Source organism: Phocoena sinus, chromosome 6 (assembly GCF_008692025.1).
Source record: "Phocoena sinus isolate mPhoSin1 chromosome 6, mPhoSin1.pri, whole genome shotgun sequence".
Lineage (NCBI taxonomy): Eukaryota > Metazoa > Chordata > Mammalia > Artiodactyla > Phocoenidae > Phocoena > Phocoena sinus.
This window is the reverse complement of record NC_045768.1, coordinates 21,771,077-21,797,284: the sequence shown is the minus strand read 5'-3', so window position 1 is coordinate 21,797,284 and position 26,208 is coordinate 21,771,077. Positions and strand designations below refer to the sequence as shown.

The 26,208-nt window shown below is 42.0% G+C and overlaps 1 protein-coding gene across 8 annotated transcripts in view; it reads right to left on the bottom strand.

Moving 5' to 3' along the window:
* The window catches only part of SUSD1 (sushi domain containing 1), a 144,369-nt gene that overhangs the window by 24,937 nt on the left and 93,224 nt on the right, over positions 1 to 26,208 (bottom strand). For 5 of the 8 annotated variants that reach the window (XM_032634457.1, XM_032634460.1, XM_032634458.1 and 2 more), the window contains 3 exons: positions 17,528 to 17,624; positions 12,853 to 13,111; positions 5,639 to 5,678 (listed from right to left, as the gene is read on the bottom strand). In XM_032634457.1, the coding sequence (XP_032490348.1) occupies positions 5,639 to 5,678; positions 12,853 to 13,111; positions 17,528 to 17,624 (396 nt within the window). Of the gene's footprint in view, positions 1 to 1,400; positions 1,455 to 5,638; positions 5,679 to 12,852; positions 13,112 to 17,527; positions 17,625 to 26,208 lie in introns of all 8 variants that reach the window. The other 3 variants (XR_004350310.1, XM_032634459.1, XR_004350309.1) reach the window with 2 other exon arrangements.

The window sequence follows — 26,208 nt, the reverse complement described above, 5'->3', positions numbered from 1 at the left end:
AATAGACATTTCTCCAAAGAAGATATACAGATTGTCAACAAACACATGAAAGGATGCTCAACATCACTAATCATTAGAGAAATGCAAATCAAAACTACAATGAGGTATCACCTCACACCAGTCAGAATGGCCATCATCAAAAAATCTACAAACAAGGCTTCCCTGGTGGCACAGTGGTTGAGAGTCCGCCTGCTGATGCAGGGGACACGGGTTCGTGCCCCAGTCTGGGAAGATCCCACATGCCGCAGAGCAGCTAGGTCCGTGAGCCATGGCCACTGAGCCTGCGCGTCTAGAGCCTGTGCTCCAAAACGGGAGAGGCCACAACAGTGAGAGGTCTGCATACCGCTAAAAAAAAAAAAAAAAAAATCTACAAACAATAAATGCTGGAGAGGGTGTGGAGAAAAGGGAACCCTCTTGCACTGTCGGTGGGAATGTAAATTGATACAGCCACTATGGAGAACAGTATGGAGGTTCCTTAAAAAACTAAAAATAGAACAACCATATGACCCAGCAATCCCACTACTGGGCATATACCTTGAGAAAACCATAATTCAAAAAGAGTCATGTACCACAATGTTCATTACAGGTCTGTTTACAATAGCCAGGACATGGAAGCAACCTAAGTGTCCATCGACAGATGAATGGATAAAGAAGATGTGGCACATATATACAATGGAATATTACTCAGCCATAAAAAGAAACGAAATTGAGTTATTTGTAGTGAGGTGGATGGACCTAGAGTCTGTCATACAGAGTGAAGTAGGTCAGAAAGAGAAAAACAAATACCGTATGCTAACACATATATATGGAATCTAAAAAAAAAAAAAAAAGGTTCTGAAGAACCTAGGTGCAGGACAGGAATAAAGATGCAGACATAGAGAATGGACTTGAGGACACGGGGAGGGGGAAGGGTAAGCTGGGACGAAGTGAGAGAGTAGCATTGACATATATACACTACCAAGTATAAAACAGATAGCTAGTGGGAAGCAGCCGCATAGCACAGGGAGATCAGCTTGGTGCTTTGTGACCACCTAGAGGGGTGGGATAGGGAGGGTGGGAGGGAGACACAAGAGGGAGGGGATATGGGGATATATGTACACATATAGCTGATTCACTTTGTTATATAGCAGAAACTAACACAACATTGTAAAGCAATTATACTCCAATAAAGATGTTAAAAAAAATAAAATAAAATGAGTGTGAGTGTATAAATGTGTATACATGCATGCACAAAGCATATTCATAGATAATGTACACACTAAGCTTATACCTTGATGTTAATCTTCTCTGGCTTATTTGATAAGTATTGCACCCACTATGCTTCTTTTCTCACCAGACTGTACTGTTGGTTCCCCAGTAATCATTCAACTCAATTCAATAAATTCTGATTGAGCACCTACTGTGTGCCAGGCACTGCTCCAGCCTTCAAGTGCTCTCTCTCAAGCGTATGAAATCTAGTAAGAAAAAACAAGTATACCAGTGACTCAGAAGTGTGGCAGAATGGCTAAAGAGACGGAGGGAGAGAGATCCTGCCCTGTTGAGGAAATTTTAAAAAGTGTCAAGGAGGAGATGGCATTTGATTTTAATCTTGAAGAACAGGAGGGGTTGTAATAAACAGAAATTACAGGAAGGTTATAGGGCAATCCAGGTGGAAGTAAGTACATAATCGTATGAGCAAGACATTAAGGAGAGAAAGCAAGGGCCATATCCAGAGAAGAGCTGCCACATCGGTTTGAATGGAGAAGAATGAGAGATGCAATCAGAAGGGTACATTGGTGTCCAACTGAGGCCTTGGAAAGAAGAAAAAGAAATACTGGAGAACTGTGGCGGGAACATGTCAGGGGGTAGTGTAGGCTCGAGTGAAGAGGGAAACCTGAACACTGTGATGGAAGATGAGAAAGAGGCTTGGCCAGCCATCCAAAGGCCTCTGCTCAGGGAGTGAACACAGAAATGACAACCAGAGAGGTCTGCCCAAGTGCAAAATGTGGGCTAAATGGGAAAGAGGAGTAGTCACTAATGACTCAGAGCTTTCATGCCTATGACTAACGGATGTTCCCTGGTTACAGTTTATCATCATCTCACGTATATCAAATGACCTTGCTCAGTGACTCAAGAAAGCACAGAATCATAGTACTTTGTGGCTGGAAGGGATCGCAGAGATCTTGGAGGAAGGCAACAGAGAGCCAGCCAAGTTAAATATAATTTCCAAGACACTCAGCTGATTAGTAGCAGGACTCGGGCAAAGAAGCCCAGGCCTCTGCACTTCCCATCAAACCGACTGCTGGCTCCCTGAGAGTCATCACAAAGCTCTTTTAGGGGCAATGTGCAAAAGGTAAGTAGCATAATTCATCAGAGGGCAAAGGCAAGAATGGGGCTGCTGCTTGGCATGAGTGAAACTGAAACAATTTGAGGACTTATTTGGATTCTAGTTCTCTCCAAATTACTTTCTGAAATGGCAGGCTCCAAAATTTTGGCAAAAGGAGACTGCCAGGTAAGCGCACAACCCATTCTGTATGTAGACGTATACCTGCTCGAGCTGCCTTCAAAATTTCAACATAACTGGGTTTTCTATTACCTCAGCTCTTTCCCGTAGCTTGAATTCAAAGGTTCAGACTCTCTTTCAACATGAGGGGAAAAAAGCGCTGCCAAAAGCCACTTAGATATTTCCAAAGCAAAATCCTTCCTGTTAACTTAATCACAGTAGAATGACTGTAGCCAGCTCTTTGGCCATTACTTCTACCCAGTTTGAGTTTGTTAATCACACTGAACAGCTGCTGAAAGCAGTGGATTCTGGAAGCTATTGTATCTGTGCCTGTCCATGATGCTTGCACATCTCCATTCTTCTGGTAAAAGCACCTCTTTTCCCGTAGGAACTCCATCCCGCCCTTAAAGCTTCAGGGAATGGATTGGCAGAAAAATTTCCAGATGTCGGAATGCATGATTGTTTTTTTGTGGCCATTATTCAATTCTAAGAAAGGGGGCTTAGTCTATCTGCACGCAGAAATGTAAGAGCGCACATCTTTGTTAAGAGAGGCCCTCACTCATGGACATATATACACTACCAAATGTAAAACAGATAGCTAGTGGGAAGCAGCCGCATAGCACAGGGAGATCAGCTTGGTGCTTTGTGACCACCTAGAGGGGTGGGATAGGGAGGGTGGGAGGGAGACGCAAGAGGGCGGAGATATGGGGATATATGTATATGTATAGCTGATTCACTTTGTTATAAAGCAGAAACTAACACACCATTGTAAAGCAATTATACTCCAATAAAGATGTTAAAAATATATAGAGAGAAAATGCAAAAAAAAAAAAAAAAAGAGGCCCTCACTTATGATGCTAAGTGAAATAAGTCAGACAGAGAAAGACAAATACAGAATGATCTCACTTATACATGGAATCTAAAAAAGCTGAATTCATAGAAATAGAGAATAGAACGGTGGTTGCCAGGGGCTGGGGGTGGGGGAAACGGGGAGATGATGGTCAAAGGGTACAAACTTCCAGGTGTAAGATAATTAAGTTCTGGGACATATTCTAATGTACAGCATGTCGACTGTAGTTAACAGTACTGTACTGCACACTTGAAAGATATTAGGAGAGTAGATCTTAAATATTCACACATACATATACACAGATTATATATATAAATATATGCATATACCTATATACATAAATTACATATATATATGGTGATTATGTGAGGTAATGGAGGTATTAACTAACCTTACTGCGGTAATCATTTTGCAATAAGTACGTGAATCAAATCATCACATTGTACACCTTAAACTCACACGTTATATGTAAATTATTTTCTCAAGAAAATTGAAAAAAGAGAGAGAGGCCCTTGCGGCCTGGCAATCTTCAATCCAAGATGGCTGACAGTCAGGTAATGTGCCTTGCCCAGTTGAAAATCCATGCCCCCTACCCTTGTTGAAGTTGGTGTGAGTAGAGATAAAGACATGGGAAATGAGATTAGGGGATAAGCAGAAAACAAAGGAAGCTTATTTCTCCAGGTTCCTCCCAAACATTTCCTGCTAGGTACCCTCTACAGACAGGGTAACAAATCCCCCAATTGTAAGGCACCATCCACTGGAACCCTCCTGGAAGCACCCCAGCCTATTGTTTTATGATGCTCTGAGGTGAGGGACAGGATGTAAGGAGTTAAACCGATACTCTGGGCTAAGAGCAGAATTCCTCAGGCTGTTGCTAGGATTCATGAACCACAAGGAAAAGTTCCAGACTCAAAAGGTCATAAACTTGACAAGATTTCTGGTATTAGCTACAAACTAATAGAATTCTTATGAATCAAATCCAGTGGCTGGCTGCCTGTTGGTTTAAAGAAATGTAGTGCCAGGGAAATCCCAGCCTGGCAAACAGGGACCTGTGATTGCTCAATCCCTAAGGCAACTCCGCCACCCAGATAACTGCCCCCGTGAAGCAGACGGTTTAAGTTGTAGGCACTCAGTGGGGCTCCTTCTCTCTGCATCTCTTAGGGAAGGCTCTGGAGGAAAGGGACAAGGCTGCTCTCCCATCAGGCAGAGCCCGAGGCAGCCAAACTAACTGACCAAGTGACCCATTCTGCTGCCAGGGCAGGAGATGCTTGCCTTTCCTGTCCAGCAGGATGTGGTCCTTGTTATGGGCCCCCTGGCCACTGCACGGTTCTTTGTCTTTTCTTCCTTTCTAAATGAACGTACTTATTGTGATTATCCACCTTTCCCTTTCATATTATATACTGTGGTTTGAGAATGGTTAAGTTTGCCATTAATCATAGATTGCTAACAGATCACGAGAAGCGCATCTAGATTAATTAGATCAAGAGAGACGGATCATCCCCAGGAACGCTGGTCTTGGAGCTGGACTCAGTAAGAGACCCACCTTTGAGCTGTCTTCTACTTGGATTCCATTTTTGGTTGTATGGAGGATAATTTCACTTTCTTAATGGAGGGTGTTTTTCTAAATAGTGTATGTGTATGTGTGCGCACATGCTAAGTAGCCAAATGGTTGAAAGTAGTGGACTGCTTGTGGCTCTTTGTTTTGGTCGGCCAACATGGTTTTCTGTGCCTCTTCCTGATGGGGATCATGTCCCCCTCTCAATGCAACCCGGTGAGGTTGCTGATCACACTGATCTGCCCCCAGCCAGCCATACCAGTAAGCCCCAAACCCAAGGTAGGCTAATCATACTACCCTATCTCCTCTTAATAGTGATTCATCCAATGGATAGTCACTTAGCTAGGAGAAGAGACTCCCTGAATTGAAAAACTATCTGTTCCCACTGAAGTGGCTAAGCTGGGGCAGCTGGTCCCCCCGCACCCCACCACCACCACATAGCTTATAGTAGAAGAAAATGAGGCCAACTCACACTTAGAGAGGAGACAGAGACAGATAGAAAGGGACAGTCCTACTTATGGTGTTGAGTCCCAAGTCTCAGTTTCTGGAGGCCTGGTGATGCCACTCTGGTTCTAATTCCATAAGTTCCCACCCCTCATCCTTTTCAGCTATGGTTTTTTGTAGGCTAGTCTGAGATGTGTTTTTGTCATCTGTGACAATTTAAAAAGAAATCTCATTAACATACACTTGATGCTGCAGAGTGGACAGAGGAGAAATAAGGAGAACAGTCTTAGGCAGAAAATGGTTTTACCTTTTACCTGAGCCCAAACTGCACAGGAGCTTCTTCTCACCTATAAAGGAAGACACAGCAACACCTGTCATTGGGTGGCATGTGACGTCAGTTTAAATAACACACTTTAGCCCTCCAAGTTGCAGGGTTTTATCTCTTATTTTGGACCACACGATCTTTAAAATCTCTTCTAGCTCTAACATCTTAAAATTTAGCCTTATGATCACCAAGTGTTCAAAAGGACTGGCGTGGGCAGCAGAGACAGGAGTGACCTTAGGAATGATGACCCTAAAGCTTTCCAATGGATCTCAGGAAGCACATGCTATGAGGAAAGAGCAGGGATGGTGGTAAGTTCCATTCCCCTTGCCAGCTCTCACCAACTGCCACTGACTGCCTGGAGAACTACAGTATGTTGAAAAGGATTCTGGGGTCACATCCAGGTTCACCAAGAAGTAGTAATGCATGTTATGTGCAAGGCTATGAGACGGGCTGGTATATACGAATACTTCACTTCTCTAGATGATATTTATCAGGCAAACTCAGTTACCCAAAACATAGCCAAGAACCAGGAAGAAAGCTAAAGGAACATGTATGAAAGCTCATCCATGGTAGAAGCAACCCACAAACTCATTGGAATGAAATACCTTCTCTTCTTCTCCCCTGCTGATATTATAGGCATATTTGTCTGTTAGGAATGCTAGGATTACCATTGATTTATGATAAAAGTCAGCAAAAAATTCCCCAGAGGACACCAAATAGTAGAGGTTAAAGAAAGATCCCTTCAACTTCATTAAGTAATTCTCTTTCAAGTGACAGCCTTAGTCAGTCTGGGTTTATTTTATTAAAAATTGAAAAACTATATTTACACTGATAAATTCTGGGAAAAGCTTAAAATGGCCACAAGGTTTTGAATGTGACTAAATTTTGCCTTGATGCTTAGTGCATCAAGTGCATTTAATAAAAGATAACATGCAATTCCTATATACTAATGATGAAAACTCTGAAGGAGAAATTAAGGAAACACTCCCATTTACCACTGCAACAAAAAGAATAAAATACCTAGGAATAAACCTCCCTATGGAGACAAAAGACCTGTATGCAGAAAACTATAAGACACTGATGAAAGAAATTAAAGATGATACAAACAGATGGAGAGATATACCATGTTCTTGGATTGGAAGGATCAACATTGTGAAAATGACTATACTACCCAAAGCAATCTACAGATTCAATACAATCCCTATCAAACTACCAATGGCATTTTTCACAGAACTAGAACAAAAAATTTCACAATTTGTATGGAAACACAAAAAAACCCCGAATAGCAAAGCAATCTTGAGAAAGAAAAACGGAGCTGGAAGAATCAGGCTCCCTGACTTTAGACCATACTACAAAGCTACAGTAATCAACGCAGTATGGTACTGGCACAAAAACAGAAAGACAGATTAATGGAACAGGATAGAAAGCCCAGAGATAAACCCATGCACATATGGTCACCTTATCTTTGATAAAGCAGGCAAGAATATACAGTGGAGAAAAGACAGCCTCTTCAATAAGTGGTGCTGGGAAAACTGTACAGTTACATGTAAAAGAATGAAATTAAAACACTTCCTAATACCATACACAAAAATAAACTCAAAGTGTATTAAAGACCTAAATGTAAGGTCAAACACTATAAGACTCTTAGAGGAAAACATAGGTAGAACACTCTATGACATAAATCACAGCAAGATCCTTTTTGACCCACCTCCTAGGGAAATGAAAATAAAACCAAAAATAAACAAATGGGACCTAATGAAACTTAAAAGCTTTTGCACAGCAAAAGAAAACATAAATAAGACAAAAAGACAACCCTCAGAACGGGAGAAAATATTTGCAAATGAAACAACTGACAAAGGATTAATCTCCAAAATATACAAGCAGCTCATGTAGCTCAATATCAAAAAACAAACAACCCAATCCAAAAATGGGCAGAAGACCTAAATAGACATTTCTGCAAAGAAGATATACAGATTGCCAACAAACACATGAAAGGATGCTTAACATCACTAATCATTAGAGAAATGCAAATTAAAACTACAATAAGGTATCACCTCACACCAGTCAGAATGGCCATCATCAAAAAATCTAGAAACAATAAATGCTGGAGAGGGTGTGGAGAAAAGGGAACCCTCTTGCACTGTTGGTGGGAATGTAAATTGATACAGCCACTATAGAGAACAGTATGAAGGCTCCTTAAAAAACTAAAAATAGAACTACCATATATGACCTAGCAATCCCACTACTGGGCATATACCCTGAAAATACCATAATTCAAAAAGAGTCATGTACCACATTGTTCATTGCAGCTCTATTTACAATAGCAAGGACATGGAAACAACCTGAGTGTCCATTGACAGATGAATGGATAACGAAGATGTGGCACATATATACAATGGAATATTACTCAGCCATAAAAAGCAACGAAATGAGTTATTTGTAGTGAGGTAGATGGAGCTGTCATACAGAGTGAAGTAAGTCAGAAAGAGAAAAACAAATACTGTATGCTAACACACATACTGTATGCTAACAAATACTGTATGCTAGCAGTTATTTGTAGTGAGGTGGATGGAGCTGTCATACAGAGTGAAGTAAGTCAGAAAGAGAAAAACAAATACTGTATGCTAACACATATATATGGAATCTAAAAAAAAAAAAAGGTTCTGAAGAACCTAGGTGCAGGACATGAAAAAAGACGCAGACATAGAGAATGGACTTGAGGACATGGGGAGGGGGAAGGGTAAACTGGGACAAAGTGAGAGAGTGGCATGGTCATATATACACTACCAAATGTAAAACAGAGCTAGTGGGAAGCAGCCACATAGCACAGGGAGATTAGCTTGGTGCTTTGTGACCACCTAGAGGGGTGGAATAGGGAGGGTGGGAGGGATACACAAGAAGGAAGAGATATGGGGATATATGTATATGTAAAACTGATTCACTTTGTTATAAACCAGAAACTAACACACCATTGTAAAGCAATTATACTCCAATAAAGATGTTAATTAAAATAAAAGATAATATGCAAGAGTAACCAGTGAAGGGTATAGTTCAAGACACTGAGGAAGAAAAAGGACCTCAGACAGCAAGGCAGTTACTAGGGAACTGAGTGTATTAAAAGAGAGAAATTGAAATGGCAAGGTGAAGAAGGGAGTTCATTAAAATGGAGTGCCTTGATCAGATGTGCATTTTATGAAATACATGATGGCAGTAGTATGGAGCAAGGAGATAGGTAGTATAAGAGACAAGAAAATGAGTTAGAAAATTGATGTTCAGACAAGAGATGTCAAAAGCTAAACAGTGTTAATGAAAGAGATGAAAGGATGATCTTAAATGGCATTAATGGGATAGAATTGACACAATTTAATGATGGGCTGCACAAGAAGATAAGAAAAAAGGGAGGAGACAAGAATTATTCCTAGATTTCTGTCTTGACAACCGGGAACATGGTAATGATGTTTATTGGGACAGATATACAGAAGGAAAAACAAAAAGGGGAACTGGAAAACTCACACCTCCTGATATACAAAGCTACAGTAATCAAAATGGTGTGGTACTAAGAACCTAGTATATAGCACAGGGAACTCTACTCAATACTCTGTAATGACCTATATGGGAAAGGAACCTAAAAAGGAGTGGATATATGTATATGTGTAACTGATTCACTTTGCTGTACAGCAGAAACTAACACAACATTGTAAATCAACTATACTCCAATAAAAAGTAATAATAATAAAAAAAAATGTGGTACTGGTCTAAAGACAGACATACAGACCAATGGAATAGTATAGAGAGCCCAGAAATAAACTCTTGCATATATATCAAATGACTTTTTTTTTTGGCTGTGCCTCACAGCATGCAGGATCTTAGTTCCCCGACCAGGGATCAAACCCATGCCCCCTGCAGTGGAAGCGTGGAGTCCTAATTACTGGACTTTCAGGGAATTCCCTCAAATGACTTTTGACAAGAGTACCTAGACCATTCAATGGGCAAAGGAAATCTTCAAAAAATGATGCTGGGAAAACTGGATAACCACATGTAAAAGAATGAAGTAGGACCATTACCTAACACCATATACAAAAATTATCCAAAATGGATCAAGCCTAAATATAAGACTTAAAACTCTTAGAAGAAAACACAAAGGAAAAGCTTTGGGAAATTACATTTGACAGTGATTTCTTAGATATGACACTAAAAGCATAGGTGACAAAAGAAAAAATAGGCAAATTGGATTTCATCAAAATTAAGAACTTTTGTGCATCAAAGGACACTATCAACAGAGTAAAAAGGCAACTCACATAGTGGGAAAAAATATTTGTAAATCACATACCCAGAATATATAGCAAGCTCCTAAAACTAAACAACAAAGAAATAAATCACTTCAAAGATGGGCAAAGGACTTGAATAACCATTTCTCCAAAGAAGATACACAAATTGTCAAAAGTACCTGAAAATAAGCTCAACATCATAAATCATTATGGAAATGCAAACCAAAACCACAATGTGAAGCCACCTCACATCCATTAGGAAGGCCATCATTAAAACAGAAAACAGCAAGTGTTGGGGAGGTTGTGGAGAAAATGGAACGCTTGTGCACTGTCGGTGGGAGTGTAAAATGGTGCAGTGGCTATGGAAAACTGTATGGGGATCTTCAAAAAGAATTAAAAAAATAAAATTACCAAACGATCCAACAATTCCACTTGAAGGTGTATACCCAAAAGAAGTGAAAGCAGAGACTCAAAGAGATATGTGAACACCCATGGTCACAGGAGCATTATTTGCAATTGCCAAAAGATGGAAGCAACCCAAGTGTCCATCTACAGATCATGGATAAACAAAATGTTTATCCATACGTACAATGGAATATTATTCAGCCTTAAAAAGAAAGGAAATTCTGAAACATGCTACAGCATGAGTGACCCTTGAAGACATTATGCTAAATGAAATAAGACAATCACAAAAAGATAAATACTGTATGAGTCTACTTATACAAGGTAACTAGTCAAATTCATAGAGACAGAAAGTAAAAGGGTAGTTGCCAGGAGTTGGGGAAGAAGAGGAGGAATGGGGAGTTGTTTAATGCATACAGAGTTTGTCTTGCAAGATGAAAAGTTCTGAAGATTGGTTTCTTAACAGTGTAAGTGTACTCGACACTACCAAATTGTTAGTTTAAAAATTGTTAAGATGGTAAATTTTATGTGTATTTTACCACAATTAAAAATAAATATTAAAAATTATCACTGCTAAATGTCTGAGTATCAGATGGTGATTGTTGCATTACCACCATCTTGTAAATATATTAAAAACCATTGAATTGTACACTTTAGAATTATATGAATTGCATCTCAGTAAAGCTGTTTTAAAAAGAAAAATAAATAAATAAACCACTACTGATCTTAATATGACTGCAACACTAATATATTTGAAACCCAAAGGGGAAGTAATAGCAATTCGAATATGTGAGTCCAAATATAAATTATTTCAAAGAACAAGCACGTGTTCCGCTTAGCTGTATGAAAAAGAGGCATCAATGACACCACAGGAAAGTTCCCTATAAACTAGAATTCTTATCGTAACCTCCCACCTCATTCTCTTTGTGCCCCAAATTGATATTGATCCACATTGAAGCCCTAACCCCCAATGTGATGTTATTTGGAGGTAGGGCCTTTGGAATGTAATTAGGTTTAGATGAGGTCATGAGGGTAGGGCCCACATGATGGGATCAGGGTCCATAAGATGAGGAAGACTGATCAGAGATCACTCAGTCCCCACCACATGAGGACACAGCAAGAAGGCAGCTGGCTGCAAGCCAGGAAGAGGGTCCTCCCCAGGGAACCAAAGTAGCCTGCACTTTGGACTTAATCTTGGACTTCCCCGTCTCCAGAACTATGAGAAATAAATGTCTGTTGTTTAAGCCACGCAGTCTATGGTATTTTGAAATGGCAGCCCAAGATAACTAATACACCCTCCCAGACCAAAGTCTCAATCTGAGACAGCAGCTCTCTGAGCAATCTCTAAGTTGCACACATATGGTACTGCCCGTGTTGTCTATGGCTAGAAACACCAAGTCAGGATCTCTGGGTAATTTTCCAGCAAGGAGGCCTTGTCTAAGTCATAAACACCTTTGGAACAAATTCAGGGCAATATATTCTGGACTTTAGTCTTCCAATTCTTAATCCCTACATAATTGCCACAAAACACCACCAGAACTTTTTGCTACTTGGACATATTCTTAGTTTTATATCAAGCATGATAATGGTGCATTTAACTTGTGTCCTATACAGAATTTAATTGCGTGTTTCAGTTTTAAATATGTGATGAACCTTACACGCAAGATGGCTCAAATTCATCAGTCAAGAGATGTTTCTATTAATATTATTTTTTCTAGCTTCCATTACCAACCGATATGAATTGATACCAAACCTTGAGCCCTCCTAGGGCAACCATCACAATGTTTCTTCTAGATCTTCCACCCCTGACTGACCCATCCAGCTCTTGCTATTCTGCTTGTCCAGCTCATTATATTTATTCATTCTTTTTTTTTTTGGCCACACCGCATGGTAGATGGGATCTCAGTTCCCTGACCAGGGATCAAACCCGCACCCCCCTGCATTGGAAGCACGGAGTCTTAACCACTGGACCGCGAGGGAAGTCCCCATCTATTCATTCTGTAATGAATATATCGTTGTATGTCTCAAGAAAGAACCAGCACTGGAAAAACATAGCCTTTCTAAGGATGGAGAGAGGAGAGTGAGGCTTACGCAATAGCCAAGGAAATAACGGAAGCAGAAAACAGAGCCAGAAAATAGTGCTGAACTTAATCTGCCCCTCCCGCTGGCTTCCTGGAGAATGAGGAGAGGCAGCAGTCTGGCAGGAGTATGGGGAAGTGACAGAAAGATCTAGATGTTCCTCTCCAACTCAGGCTTCAGCAGTGCAATAGGATGAGGGCATTCTTGAAGCTTAAGAAGAAGAACCCAAACTAGTTAAGTCCAAACAGGTCCCCCAGCAAGTTCAGAACATCAACCTCCAAAAAGGTTTCACCTGCTCATCCTTTATAAAGTGAAAAGATTCAACGCATTCTTATTGTTCTTACAAGCAGTGTTCACCTCAAATATTGGGAAAACAAATGTTCAAATATTTAAATTTCACATGAAGAGGAAAATATAGAATTCACAAGAGTTTTTAAAGAAATATACCTTATTCCATTCACTTGTGATTCGTAATATAATGCAGTAATCATTCCCTATTTTCAAGGGTGCATTATAATATTTCCCATAGTACAGCCTGTCTCCGATAGATATCTCCACGGCATCATCGGGAACATCCTTGGCCAGCAGTTCTGCCGTCACATATCCATCAGCACCAGAAGCATTGCTAAAGAATGAGGTAGCCTCTTCAGAATCACAAACAAATGTGCTTTGGAGGGCCAGGGGAAGCACTAACACCTGATATGAACTGGAAGAGAAAAGAAAATGTCTATCAGATCCTTGCTTGGGGGATTCGTTCATTCATTTATTCGTATTTGTTGAGCACCTGCTATGAGATCAACACTTTTCTAGACACTGGAGATGCAACACTGGATAAAAGTCCTTGCCCGTGTGGGATTTACGGTCTGACAGCTCCCACCGTCATGGAACTCCAGTTGGAACCAACAGTGTTAATGCCAGATGACACTGGGTGAGGGATCTCTCCAAGTTCTGGCTGCAGATGGCTATCCGGTAAATCCTCTTTAGCTGGGAGAAGTTGCTGAACGTATAACTACCTGGAGTATATGTGTCTTAAAGTTGATCTAATCAGTGATTTTCAAATGGGCAAATAAAGCCCAGCTGTGGAAAGGATTTAGCAGTCACATGGAGGCCAAATGCCTACAAGAGTTAATGCACTAAGTCTGCAAAAAGGCTCCACGCAATCACATGGGGTACCTAAAACGGAACTCATGTGATTTACATTCCCTCCAGTTCGCGTACTGATATGAAAGTTCCTATGAAATGAATGAGAAGCATGGAGTACAGATCATCATGAGTTCATCTAGTCTAACAGTATCCTGAAAGAGCCGGAAAGGGAAAATCTCATATGTTCCCTAGATGTGGACAAAGAAACAAACTAGCAACCAGGTGTCATGTTTGTCATGTGTTTTAGTATTATTTATCCCACCAAATACAAAATCTGTCAGTGAAAGGAAGTGTAAGAACAAAAACACTCTGAGAGACCTACTAGAGCATGGACTTGAGGATATGGGGAGGGGGAAGGGTAAGCTGTGACAAAGTGAGAGAGTGGCATGGACATATATACACTACGAAATGTAAAATAGCTAGCGGGAAGCAGCCGCATAGCACAGGGAGATCAGCTCAGTGCTTTGTGACCACCTAGAGGGGTGGGATAGGGAGGGCGGGAGGGAGGGAGATGCAAGAGGGAAGAGATATGGGAACATATGTATATGTATAACTGATTCACTTTGTCATAAAGCAGAAACTAACACACCATTGTAAAGCAATTATACTCCAATAAAGATGTTAAAGAAAAACAACACTCTGAGAATGAATCACACCTTTCTTTTTATTCCCATCTATTCGGGACTCATCTCCTGCCTCTAGTATAGTAGGTGTTGGGATGTCTGCTTTTTCTATCAGGCTTGATAGCAGGGATTTGAATGATTTACTCTTTTTTTTTTTTTTAAGATCATAGGGGTGCTTTTTTTTAACATCTTTATTGGAGTACAATGGCTTTACAATGGTGTGTTAGTTTCTGCTGTATAACAAAGTGAATCAGCTATACATATACATATATCCCCATATCTCCTCCCTCTTGCGTCTCCCTCCCACCCTCCCTATCCCACGCATCCAGGTGGTCACAAAGCACCGAGCTGATCTCCCTGTGCTATGCGGCTGCTTCCCACTAGCTATCTATTTTACATTTGGTACTGCATATATGTCCATGCCACTCTCTTCGTCCCAGCTTACCCTTCCCCCTCCCTGTGTCCTCAAGTCCATTCTCTATGTCTGCGTCTTTATTGAATGATTTACTCTTGTATCCTTGCAAATCATTGCACAGCTCTTTGGCTGTGACTGATTCCTCACTAATGTTTCTTGAGTTGAAATTTCAGTAAAGAAGAAAAACATGCATCAGCACCAAATACGATTAGGGTAATTTCCAAAACTCATTAGCACACATAATTCTATTTTACCAATAAGTATACGCTTCCTGCTCCGCATTCCTAATGCCCCATCTCCTGCTTCCTAAGAGCTCATGAGTTACTAGGTTAAGAAAAGGGAGTCTTCCCCAACAGCAGGTGTTGGATTTGGAAACTATCCACCAACCAGGCTCCCCAAATTCCTAGGTGTCCTCAGGCCCCTGATTTCCACAAAGTTTCTGGGTTCACTTTCAGCATAGGGCTTTCTACAAAAGGGACAAATTAAAGTCTGCAGGGCAATGAGTTGTCACTGCCATCACCAGTAAACATTTACTAAGCCTCCACTGCCGACAACGGAACACTTATAACAACAAACTTTCCTGGGGACTTGAAGACATCCCTATGAATCATGGCCACAGGTAAGAAAGTAAACAGGCAGCAGACTCCATGCTGTCCATAAGCACATCTTCAAGTCCCTCTCACCTTTCCACGTAGGTGGTGATATTCAAGTGCAAGTTCAAGGATCACCTGAACTCTTTTGGTTCTGAACGTTGCCCAGTAGAGGCACCATTCATGACGCATAAAGTGGTATCCCCAATTAGCATGATCATAATCACCTGAGTTGCTTGATAATTGTACAAATTCCCAGCCCCCATCTCAGACCTACTGAATCAAAATCTCCAGTAGAGTCTGAGAATTCATACAGCTGATAAAGCACCCCAGGTACACTTGTAATCTGGCAAGTGTGGGAGACACTAGCATTAAGAGAGCCCAGCCACAGGCTGCATCATCCACCCAAGATCACCAAGCTAAGGAAGGGAGTGTGGCCCCAGAGCCCCTGCTCCGCCTTGTGCCCAAGCCACTGTCCCCTGACAACGTACAAGGCAGACTCCGGCCTGTCACACACTGGCGGTGCTGCTACCCCCAGCTCAAACCGGGTAGTCGGGCCAAGAAAACCCCCCAATTGCCTGCTGGTAATTAGCCCCGATGATGTTGGGGAAGCAGTTGTGGCTGTTTAGAGCATGACTGCTCTGGAAGGACTTCTCCCCTCTTTTTCACCACCACCCTCCCTTGAATGACTCACAGATCTCCACTTCCTGTTTTGGAGGCACTGGCCGGCACAGAGCCACAAGGGTAGACTGTCATTTGGCTTTTCTTTCTGCCTTACATAATCATCTGGCCTAAATATCACGTACGTCTTGCAAATTCTCTCAGGCAGTGAGATCACAACTTCTGTTCTCCTTATAGCAACAGAATTACAATGCCTTCCAGTAACTTGTCAGGAATCAAGAAACAGAACAACTTAGGCCATATCCATGCCTGGAAAGACTTTTGAGCACTTGCTGAACTCAAACTAATAGATAAAAAAGCTCAAGTTTCATTACAAATGGACACATAATATCGATAGACTTTCTTTTTTTTTTTTTTTTTGCGGTACGCGGGCCTCTCACTGTTGTGGCCTCTCCCGTTGCGGAGCACAGGCTCCGGACACGCAGGCTCAGCGGCCATGGCTCACGGGCCCAGCCGCTCTGCGGCATGTGGGATCCTCCCAGACCGGGGCACGAACCCGTGTCCCCTGCATCGGCAGGTGGACTCTCAACCACTGCGCCACCAGGGAAGCCCCTATAGACTTTCTTTTTTATAGTTTTGTGATACCTCACGAATTTTACCTTGATTGTACAGCAGGGTCATTAGACTGAAGGGTCAGGAGAGACATAGGCAGTATAAGTTAGGTCAAAGAAACAGGTTGTTGCCATCTCCTTGATTTGTTACTGTCACTAAGTTACTCATCTCTCCAGGCAAACCTCAATTTTCCTCTCTAAAAAGGGAATAATTCTGCTTTCCTAATCCTGCCATGACCTTTGTAAATAAAAAGCTTAATTGTACACAAGGTAGTCCAGCAACTGAGGTAAATTCACTCCATCCTAATACCACCTGGAGTCCCAGAAGCAGCTGTTAACAATGCAGTGTCTTGCTCACATCTCAATACATGAATGAATTAAAAGAATTATCCAAATGACTCTTCCAGAAATCACTACACACATGGGAGTGGGGGAGGGAGAGGGATGGACTGGGAGTTTGGGGTTAGTAGATGCAAACTGTTACTTTAGAATGGATAAATAACAAGGTCCTAATGTACAGCTCAGGGAACTATATTCAATATCCTGTGATAAACCATAATGGAAAAGAATATTTAAAAAAAAGAATGTCTGTACGTGTATAACTGAGTCACTCTGCTGTACTGCAGAGATTGTAACAACATTGTAAATCAACTCTACTTCAATAAAAAAATAAATAAGAAAGCACTACACGCCCCCCCCCCCCAAGATCATCCTTAAATAAAGGAAAATATATTCTGTCTTTTTGGTAAATGAAATGATGTTCCTGATCCACCATCACTAAAGGATGGACCTGGAGGCGTGAGTGCAAAGTGATAGCCTGACGGGTACCCAACCAGTGCTCATCTAATGACCAATGGAACGGATTTAATTTCTCGAGCTCAGCTGCCCAAATGCTTGTCTCTGGTCCTTTACAAGTCTCTCTATTCATTAGGGAGGGTGCTAGCTGGAATTAAAGGCCCAGTCTGTACCCAAGGAAACAAAAAACGAGGCACTGACTGTACTGACTCAACTACTCCAGTGAAGCCACCTAAAGAGAAGTCTCTTCCTCACTCAAACCAAAGTTTTCAAAACACTCCATGGAGATCACTGGGCAGCCATGGAAAAGAGGCCTCTACTGACCTGATGGGTCCATTTTTCTCCTTGGCTTTCCTCAGTCTCAGGCGTGGTAAAGGCCCTCCATGCACAGTGAAAAAGTCTACTTCCGGAAGGGGAGGCTCTGAAAACATGTTGAAAAGAAGAAAGGGGGTATGATCAGAACGAGCAGAAGCATGAAAAAAGTGGTCCTCATGGGGCATCAAGAGGAAAGTTTCCATGTAAGAAGAGATGAGCAAATTCAGACACATGCTCCGACATGGATGAATCTTGAACACATTAGGCTAAATGAAATAAGCCAGACACAGAAGGACAACTATTGCGTGATTCCACTTACATGAAATATCTGGAACAGGTAAATCCATAGAGACAGAAATAGATTAGAGGTTGCCAAGGGTTGAGGGGGTGTGTAGGAAATGGGGAGTTATTGCTTAATGGTCAACAGAGTTTCTGCCTGGGGTGATAAAAACATTTTAGGAATAGATAATGGTGATGGTTTACAACATTGTGAATGCACTTAATGCCAATAAATTGTGTCCTGAAAAAATAATTAAAATGGTACATTTTATGTTGTATATATTTTATTACAATTAAAAAAAAATGATGCCCCAGCACTGACAGATGGTGGATGCTGTGGGCCTTTCAATTAACTTGGTAAATAGGTTCTTATTTGGTGGGGAGACCAGCTTATCAGACTTCTAGATCCTTTAGGAACAGTTTATTTATTATTATTATTATTATTATATATATTTTTTGGCTGCGCCGTGCAGCTCGTGGGATCTTAGTTCCCCCACCAGGGATTGAACCTGTGCCCTCAGCAGTGAAAGCACAGAGTCCTAACCGCTGGACCACCGGGGAATTCCCTAGACTTCTAGAGCCTTTATAATCACACAGCTGTCTGTCCTTATCTTGCTCTCCCCAGCAACCAGATTTCCCAAATAGATATTCCACAGGGAGGAGAATGTTGGTTGATTGGCTGACACCAGCGTTCTAGCATCTAACTGGGAGTTATATTCATGGTATAAATGTACCAGCTGCCACTCTGCCTTGTGAGTAACACAGCTTACATGTGTTGGGCACACAACACATCTATAGATGTGTCCTATATATGCCTCATCTCATTTAATCTTCTCCACAGTGCTATCAAGTGGATGAGATTTATAAAGGGAGGGAGGAAGAAAGAGAAAGAATAAAATATGAACACCCCCTCCCCTGAAATTCCTCTGAATCCTGCCACAGTGAAATTAGTACTAAGAGGCCAAAATAGACACTCAAGACTATTTACCCAATTAGAAAATAGCTTTGGGGTGGAGATTCTCAATTCAAATTATAGTAAATAAAAACTTAGACCTTCCTAGATGATTTTTAAAGCTCTACTGAATATGTTATTCATACACTGCCTTTCAACAAATATTTATTAGCCACCTCTATGCACCTCTATGTGAGGCTGGGAGAAACAGCTATGGAAGACATGATTTCTGCTTTCCAGGAGCTCAGAGTCTAATAGTGGAGAAAGTCTTATAAACAGGCAGTGCTTGGAACTACGATAAAGTTCCACAAGAGGGTGGTGGGAGTGCAGAGGAAGAACACCAAGGGCAGGGGGGTGAGCCCATCAAATACAGAAACAGACATACGCAGGGGCAGGAGGTAAGAGAGAGTGAGGGCAGAGACAGAAGTGCAGGAGTCCAGTATGTCCGAAAGGTTGAGTCCCAGCTGGGTAGAAGTGGGCAATAAAGTGAGACATGTGAGTATAGGCCAGATCTGAGGTCTTAGAAATAATGAGAAGCCATCTAACGATTCTTAGCAGATGTGTATTTTAGAAATACAATTTGGACTGCCTGTTGGAGGATGAATTGGAAAAGAGCGAAAGCACAGGTTCTCCAAAATCTAGGTAAGAAGTGCCTGAGGTCTGAAGTGAGTGATGGCACTCAGAAGGGAGAAGAGGGGGCAGATGGAGGAGACACGTAGGGCAGAGACGGAACAGAAGGTGGTGGAAGATAAGGAAGGGGAAGGAATCTGGGCTTTGGTTTTGGCTACTGAGTCAGTGGTGACGTCATTCATCAAGGTCTGCAGGGAAGGTTCAGACGCAGCTCACTTCTAGACCTGGTAAGTTTGAAGTGCTTGTGAAATCGTCCAGCAGGCAGTTAGAAATGCGGGTCTAGAGCTTAGGAGCAAACTGTGATGGTGATATGGAGTCAGTCATCAATAGAAGAGGCTACGGCTGCCCATGGGGGAAGGTATAAATGCATCTGAGAAGAGACGAGGGCCTAGGGTGAACACCGGGGAAACCCAGGCATCTAAGACCAGGTGGACGAGTGAGAGTCCCCTATAGCTCTTATTAAACAGTGCTAAGTCTAGAATTTCTTCCAAAGTCACCCAGATACGCCACACAAATTATGTTTTCCATAAATCCGTGTGTTTGTTAGGGAACAATCCCCCACCTACAGTTAAGACCCCACACTGTGGTGTTGAAGGTCTATGCTGTTTCCAAGAGGTGTCCAGTAAGAGATTCCATAACTGACACCCCTGAGGAAGACACGACCAGCTCCCTGCAGCGTTAATGGGGAGAGGGGAAAATGCAGTTAAAAAGCCCCCACCAGGTTTCCCAGGGAAATGTGAGCATTTGAGCACAGTAAGTCCCCTGCATACAAACAAGTTCCGTTCCAAGAGTGAGTCTGTAAGTCCAATTTGTTCGTAAGTCCAACAAAGTTAGCCTAGGTACCCAACTAACACAATCGGCTATATAGTCCTGTACTGTAATAGGTTTATAATACTTTTCACACAAATAATACATAAAAAACAAACAAACCAAAAATAAAGAAAACGTGTTTCATCTTACAGGACAGTATCCTGAAAAGTACAGCAGTCCAGTACAACAGCTGGCATCCAGGGGCTGGCATCGAGTGAACAGGCGAGGAGAGTTACTGACTGGAGGAAGGAGAGGGGGTGGGAGATGGTAGAGCTGAAGGATCGTCAGCAACAGGAGACGGAGGGCAAGCTGCAGTTTCACTCATGCGTGACGCTGATGGCACAGGTTCTGGTTCCTTGCTGGATTCAATTCTATCTACCCTCTTGAAAAAACGATCCAGTGATATCTGGGTAGTAGCTCTTTGTTTTTCATCGTAGATGACATGGTAGCACTGGATTGCATCCTGAACAGCTGTTGCAACCTTTGTGTACCATTCTACATGCAGGTGCTGTGCCTCAAAGACTAACAGTGCCTCCTCACATAAAAGAAATCCCCTTGCCATTTCCTGTGTCATGAATCTCTTCAGTTCTTCAGTTACTTCTTCTTCCTCTTGTCTCTCTTCACCCTTTCTCTGGGCCTCCAATTCCTGGCGCTTCTGAGCAGTACCAGCTATATCACCGCGGCTTTTATGCTTGCTTCTGGTCATCCTGGGCTTGAAATAAAGATACCGTACTACTGTACTCTATACAGTTCTGTAAAGTACACAAAAGCACAACCACTTGTAGAGGATGCACGCACGTGACAACGTACGCCAGACACGTGAACTAACTTACGTGATTGCACATGCGAACTCACGCTCTCATCCTTGAAAGCTCACAACTTGAAGGTTCATATGTAGGGGACTTACTGTATCTCTGCACTCAGCCCTTCAGGCTATCAATGAAATGCCCTTTCATTCATGATGTTTTGTCATCACAGTAAAGTAAGTGGCTTTTATCACAAATTTCCTGTTTTCAGCCCAGAAGGAGATTAATTGTTTACTCTTTTCTGTGTGAGAACTCTCCTTAAGCTCAACTTATTCCTCTGTTTGCTCTTCTCTGAGATTAATAATTCTAGGTCCTCTAATCTGTTGGCTAACCTTTTATTTTATTTATTTATTTATTTATTTAATTAATTTTTTTGCGGTATGTGGGCCTCTCACTGTTCTGGCCTCTCCCGTTGCAGAGCACAGGCTCCGGACGCACAGGCTCAGCGGCCATGGCTCACGGGCCCAGCCGCTCCGCGGCATATGGGATCTTCCCGGACCGGGGAACGAACCTATGTCCCCTGCATCAGCAGGCGGACTCCCAACCACTGCGCCACCAGGGAAGCCCTCTTGGCTAATCTTTTAAAACCACCAGGTTTCTCACCCACCCCAGGAACAACAGAACAAAGTGCTCGCCCAGCTTGGAGAAGGCGGGCCCACAGCAGGGGCAGGAAGGCCATCGCCTGCTTGTTCTGTACCACGCTGCCCCTTTTCAGTCCCAGCATCATTCTTGCCATTCTAAATGTGCCACTACCATGCAGTTGATTCCATCAACACGTGACTTCTAGACTGCTTTCTGCTCTGCCTGCTCAAGGCCTTCCCCACCTTAAAAACTGTCTGCCTTTTCTCTCGAATGTGAAAGCCTGGACTTCATCAGGCTGGTTCTTCGCCACATTTTTGAGTTTAAATAACCTTAACTTCCAGCCATATTTTCCAAGGTGCTGTTTCCCATCCCCCAAACTGCTGTCTATGGCAGACCTGCTCTCCTTTCCATCGGCTTCATTACTGATTTAAACCAAATCAGACCCAAGGCAAGAAATGGGTCGTGTCTAGGCTGGAGTTCTTTCACCCTGAGTATGTGAGATGAGAGGACATACTCATTACTACCCCTAGGTGTCAACAGTATCCATTCTCTACTAGAAGCAAGTGACAAAGGAAATTATGGAGGCTACCATCTGAGAAAACTTTGAAGAGTCAGGAAAAAGCAATGAAGCAGGACTTGTCCTACAAAATATTAAATATATTATAAATTTACAATAACTGAAATAGAATAACTGAAAAAGCACAGGATAGGCAAAGCAATGGAAGAAGCTAGACAATCGAGAAAGAGACCCAAATAAATAAATGAGAATATAGTGTGTGGCCTGGACAGTCGTTCCAAAGGTGATGGGGAAACTGGCTTATCATCTGGGGGAAAAAAATTCTCATGTAAATTTAACCTTATACACTCATCTAAACAAATTCCATATGGGTCTAACCTTCAATGTGAAAAGCAAAACCATTAAGAAGCATTTGAAAATAGTAGAGAATAAAAATTATTGATCTGATTTTCAGGGTGGGGAAGGCTTTTCTTGGCATGACCAGAGGCAGAAACTATAAAAGAATCAATAGAATTGATTACATGAAAACTTAAAATGTCTAAATGTCAAAAAGAATATTGACAAAAAAATTAAAGAGTAAATAACCTGGGGGTGTAATATGTATAACAAAATATTAAAACCATTAATGTAGGCAAACTATTAAAATCAATGAGAGGAAGGAGGTAACAGAAGTGCAAATGTGTTAAAATTCCTCTAAAACCCATTAAAATGAACCAAAAAAAAAAGTAAAAGAAAATTTTATCTGCACCAAATCTAAACAAAGGTCGCAACCTTATGCTATAAACTTCAAGTAAATGCAAGGAACTAATACATATAAATAAATATATAAAAATAAAGACACCCAATGGTTAGTAGCTAGCGTTGCTATAGGAACATAACACATCCAGCCCATTTTCCTCTGTGGTGTACCATCTTGTCTCAGTGGGGCCTCAGCAGGGATGCAGATGCTTTCAGTGAGAAGAGTGGGGAGATATCCATCCCCATATAGCCATTTCCTTGAAAGGCTAGGTTTTGACTTGAAGCTGGAAAGTAGTTGGGAGATTTCTGGAGATGAGAGGAACAGGTGGCCCATGGAGGTATGGAAGGACACGTGTGCCTCCCTCCTGGCCTGACCTAACATTAGGTCCTCAGATGTCAAAGAACCTGTGTCCGTGAGAGACTTCGAGAGAGCCTGGATGAAGAAAAACAGTTGGGATGAAGGCCAGCTCCTCTCCTAACCTCCGGGGCAGTTCCTACCCATTCGGAGCCAGGGGAAACAGCAGGAATAAGTGTGGTACTCTGGAAGCAGCCTGAGAAGACAAGGTCCTCACTGAGGACACAGGAGTGCACAGTCCTTGGATGGTTTGTGGAAGAGAAGCTCACAGCAGAAGAACGTCAAGACACCTGACCTGCACGGTCCTTCCTAAGGACACTTAACAGTAAGAGAGGAGGGGTCAGAGGAGGGGGCAGTGGTCCCCAGCCCTGTAGGGGGAATTAGAGCTATCCTGACTGGAGCTCTCTGTTAGAGGGATAGCCTGAGAACGCTTGGGACATACCTGTGCTTTCAGTGGCTTTCCTGAACATCTGAAAAAGTACATTGTTTTTCTTATTACGAATGCAGGCAGAGATGGGGAAATTCCTGTGTACATTGCCAGCCTGGGAATTGAAGGTGGACTTGGGAAGGAATGATTTCCTTTACATATTCGTTTCCCTTTTCTCTTCCAGCATTCTCGGTTCCATAATAAACATTCAACCTCAAATGATCACCACATTGTGTGGAATAAATGGTTTATCTTTACATTCCTGCAGGCACTTGCTTTCTCTCTCTCTCTCTTTCTCTCCCTCCCCCCACTTCCCCCTCTCTGGTTCTCTCCCTCTCTCTTTGAGAAGGAAATTTTGCCTACAAGCTTTTTGACTTGGCTAGAAAATAGCATAACCAGTGTGGGGCAGCTCTTCTGGCCCTTTGGGTCTACATCAAGGATGAAAGTTTGTTCTTACATAAGGGAGTATAAATGGTGGCACTGTTCTGATGAATTCCCATCAATGGGCTGCCTGCAGAAACACGTGGGCCATGAGTCAGAAGCACTGTGATAGCCTCTCCATCTCACCACCTTTCTCACCAGCACCCTCTTCCATTGCCACTACAACACTTGCCTCTGTCCTTCAACATTCCAAAAGCTTTCACTCTCCTCTGAGGTCAGCAATATATTTAAAGCGCTCGTTTTCATCCTGTTCCCATCGGTAAGATTTAGTTTCATGTAAGACACTCAGAAGGGAAATTCCATTCACTTTTCTTCTGGGAAATCAGCTTCTGTGTATTCCACGTCCAAACCCCTTGCCTCACCTTTCTGGTAAAATTCAAAAGTTCATAATTTTGCTGAAACAAAGCCACATCTTAGGCAAACAGGCACACCTCTTCACATCAGTATGTGGTTCTCTTATTAAAGACAGGGCTTGGGGTTTGTTCTTATTTTATTTGTTTAGTTACTCTTTCATAAGATCTTAACAACTTGAATTTTCACACTTTTTAAAAATTGCTAACTCTTTAAAGTAGAGTGAAAAGTATGCAGTCGTGGTTTCAATGAACTTAAACAGCTCAACAGTGTCCCCTGGTGGCCAGGAACACAGACACAGGATGCTTGAGCTACGGGGCAATATTTAGCGTACAAAACAAGGTAGAAGTGTGTCTCATCAAGATGAAACTCCCTCTCCCCAACTCAAAAAATAGGAAATGCTAATGTGAATCAGCAATGCAAACCTTCAAAACATGAGAAGGACCAAAGAGTAGGAGACGGAATAGCTAGCCATTTTGATAAGTCACCATGGGAAAAAATGCCCAAATTGAACATCTCTTTCCAGCTCCAAAGTTGGTGAATTCTTTTCGGTCTAAAGCTTTTATTAACTAACCAGGCATTTCCTCAATGCCAATACCACCCGCTGGCCCTTTGGGGGTTAGCCCTCGTATGCATTCATTACAAAAATATTCTTTTGTTGTGTTATCAGTGTCCTTACGTGTGCTCACACTGTCCTTGTGTGTTGGGGATTCAATGTAGAACACACAGACAAAAATCTCTGTCTTCAAAGAGTGCTTATTTTAGTAGGGGAAAAGAAAATAAACAAGTAAATTTTTAAAAATACAAGTCCTGAAAATGAGTTCTATGAAGAAATTCAAGCAGAGGAAGAGAATAGAGTGATGGGGTGGCAATAGCAGATGATTTTTGAAAGGATGGGCAGGGAGAGGCTCTCTAGGTAATGGCACTTGAACAGAAGCCTGAGTGATTATAAAGAAGCCATGTGGAGAGAGTGTCCCACGAAGATTACGCAGCAAATGGAAAGACGTGGATGCAAGAACAAGTTTGACCCGTTTGAGAGATAGCAAGGAAGGATGCTGCTGCTTTTAGTGAGAAAGGGAGAGGGCAGAGGGAGATGAGGTCAATGAGGTAGGCAGGGGCCAGACTCCATGTTCCATGGTAAGGAACGTGGATTCCATTAGAACACTAATGCAAACTCATAGGACCGTTTTGAGCTGGGGATATGTATCTTATATGATTTTAAATTAATTTTTATTGGAGTATAGTTGATTTACAATGTTGTGTTAGTTTCAGTTGTACAGCAAAGTGAATCAGTTATTCATATATATACATCCACTCTTTTTTAGATTCTTTTCCCATATAGGTCATTAGAGTATTGAGTAGAGGTCCCTGTGCTATACAGTAGGTCCTTATTAGTTATCTATTTTATATATAGTAGTGTGTATATGTCAATCCCAATCTCCCAATTTATCCCTCCCTTCCTTTCCCCCTGGTAACCATGAGTTTGTTTTTTACATCTGTGACTCTGGTTTGTTAATAAGTGCATTTGTACCATTTTTTTAGATTCCTCATATAAGCAATATCATGATATTTGTCTTTCTCCGTCTGACTTACTTCATTCAATATGACACTTTTTTTTTTTTTTTTTTGCGGTACACGGGCCTCTCACTGTTGTGGCCTCTCCCGTTGCGGAGCACAGGCTCCGGATGCGCAAGCTTAGCGGCCATGGCTCACGGGCCCAGCCGCTCCATGGTATGTGGGATCTTCCCGGACAGGGGCACGAACCCATGTCCCCTGCATCGGCAGGCAGACTCTCAACCACT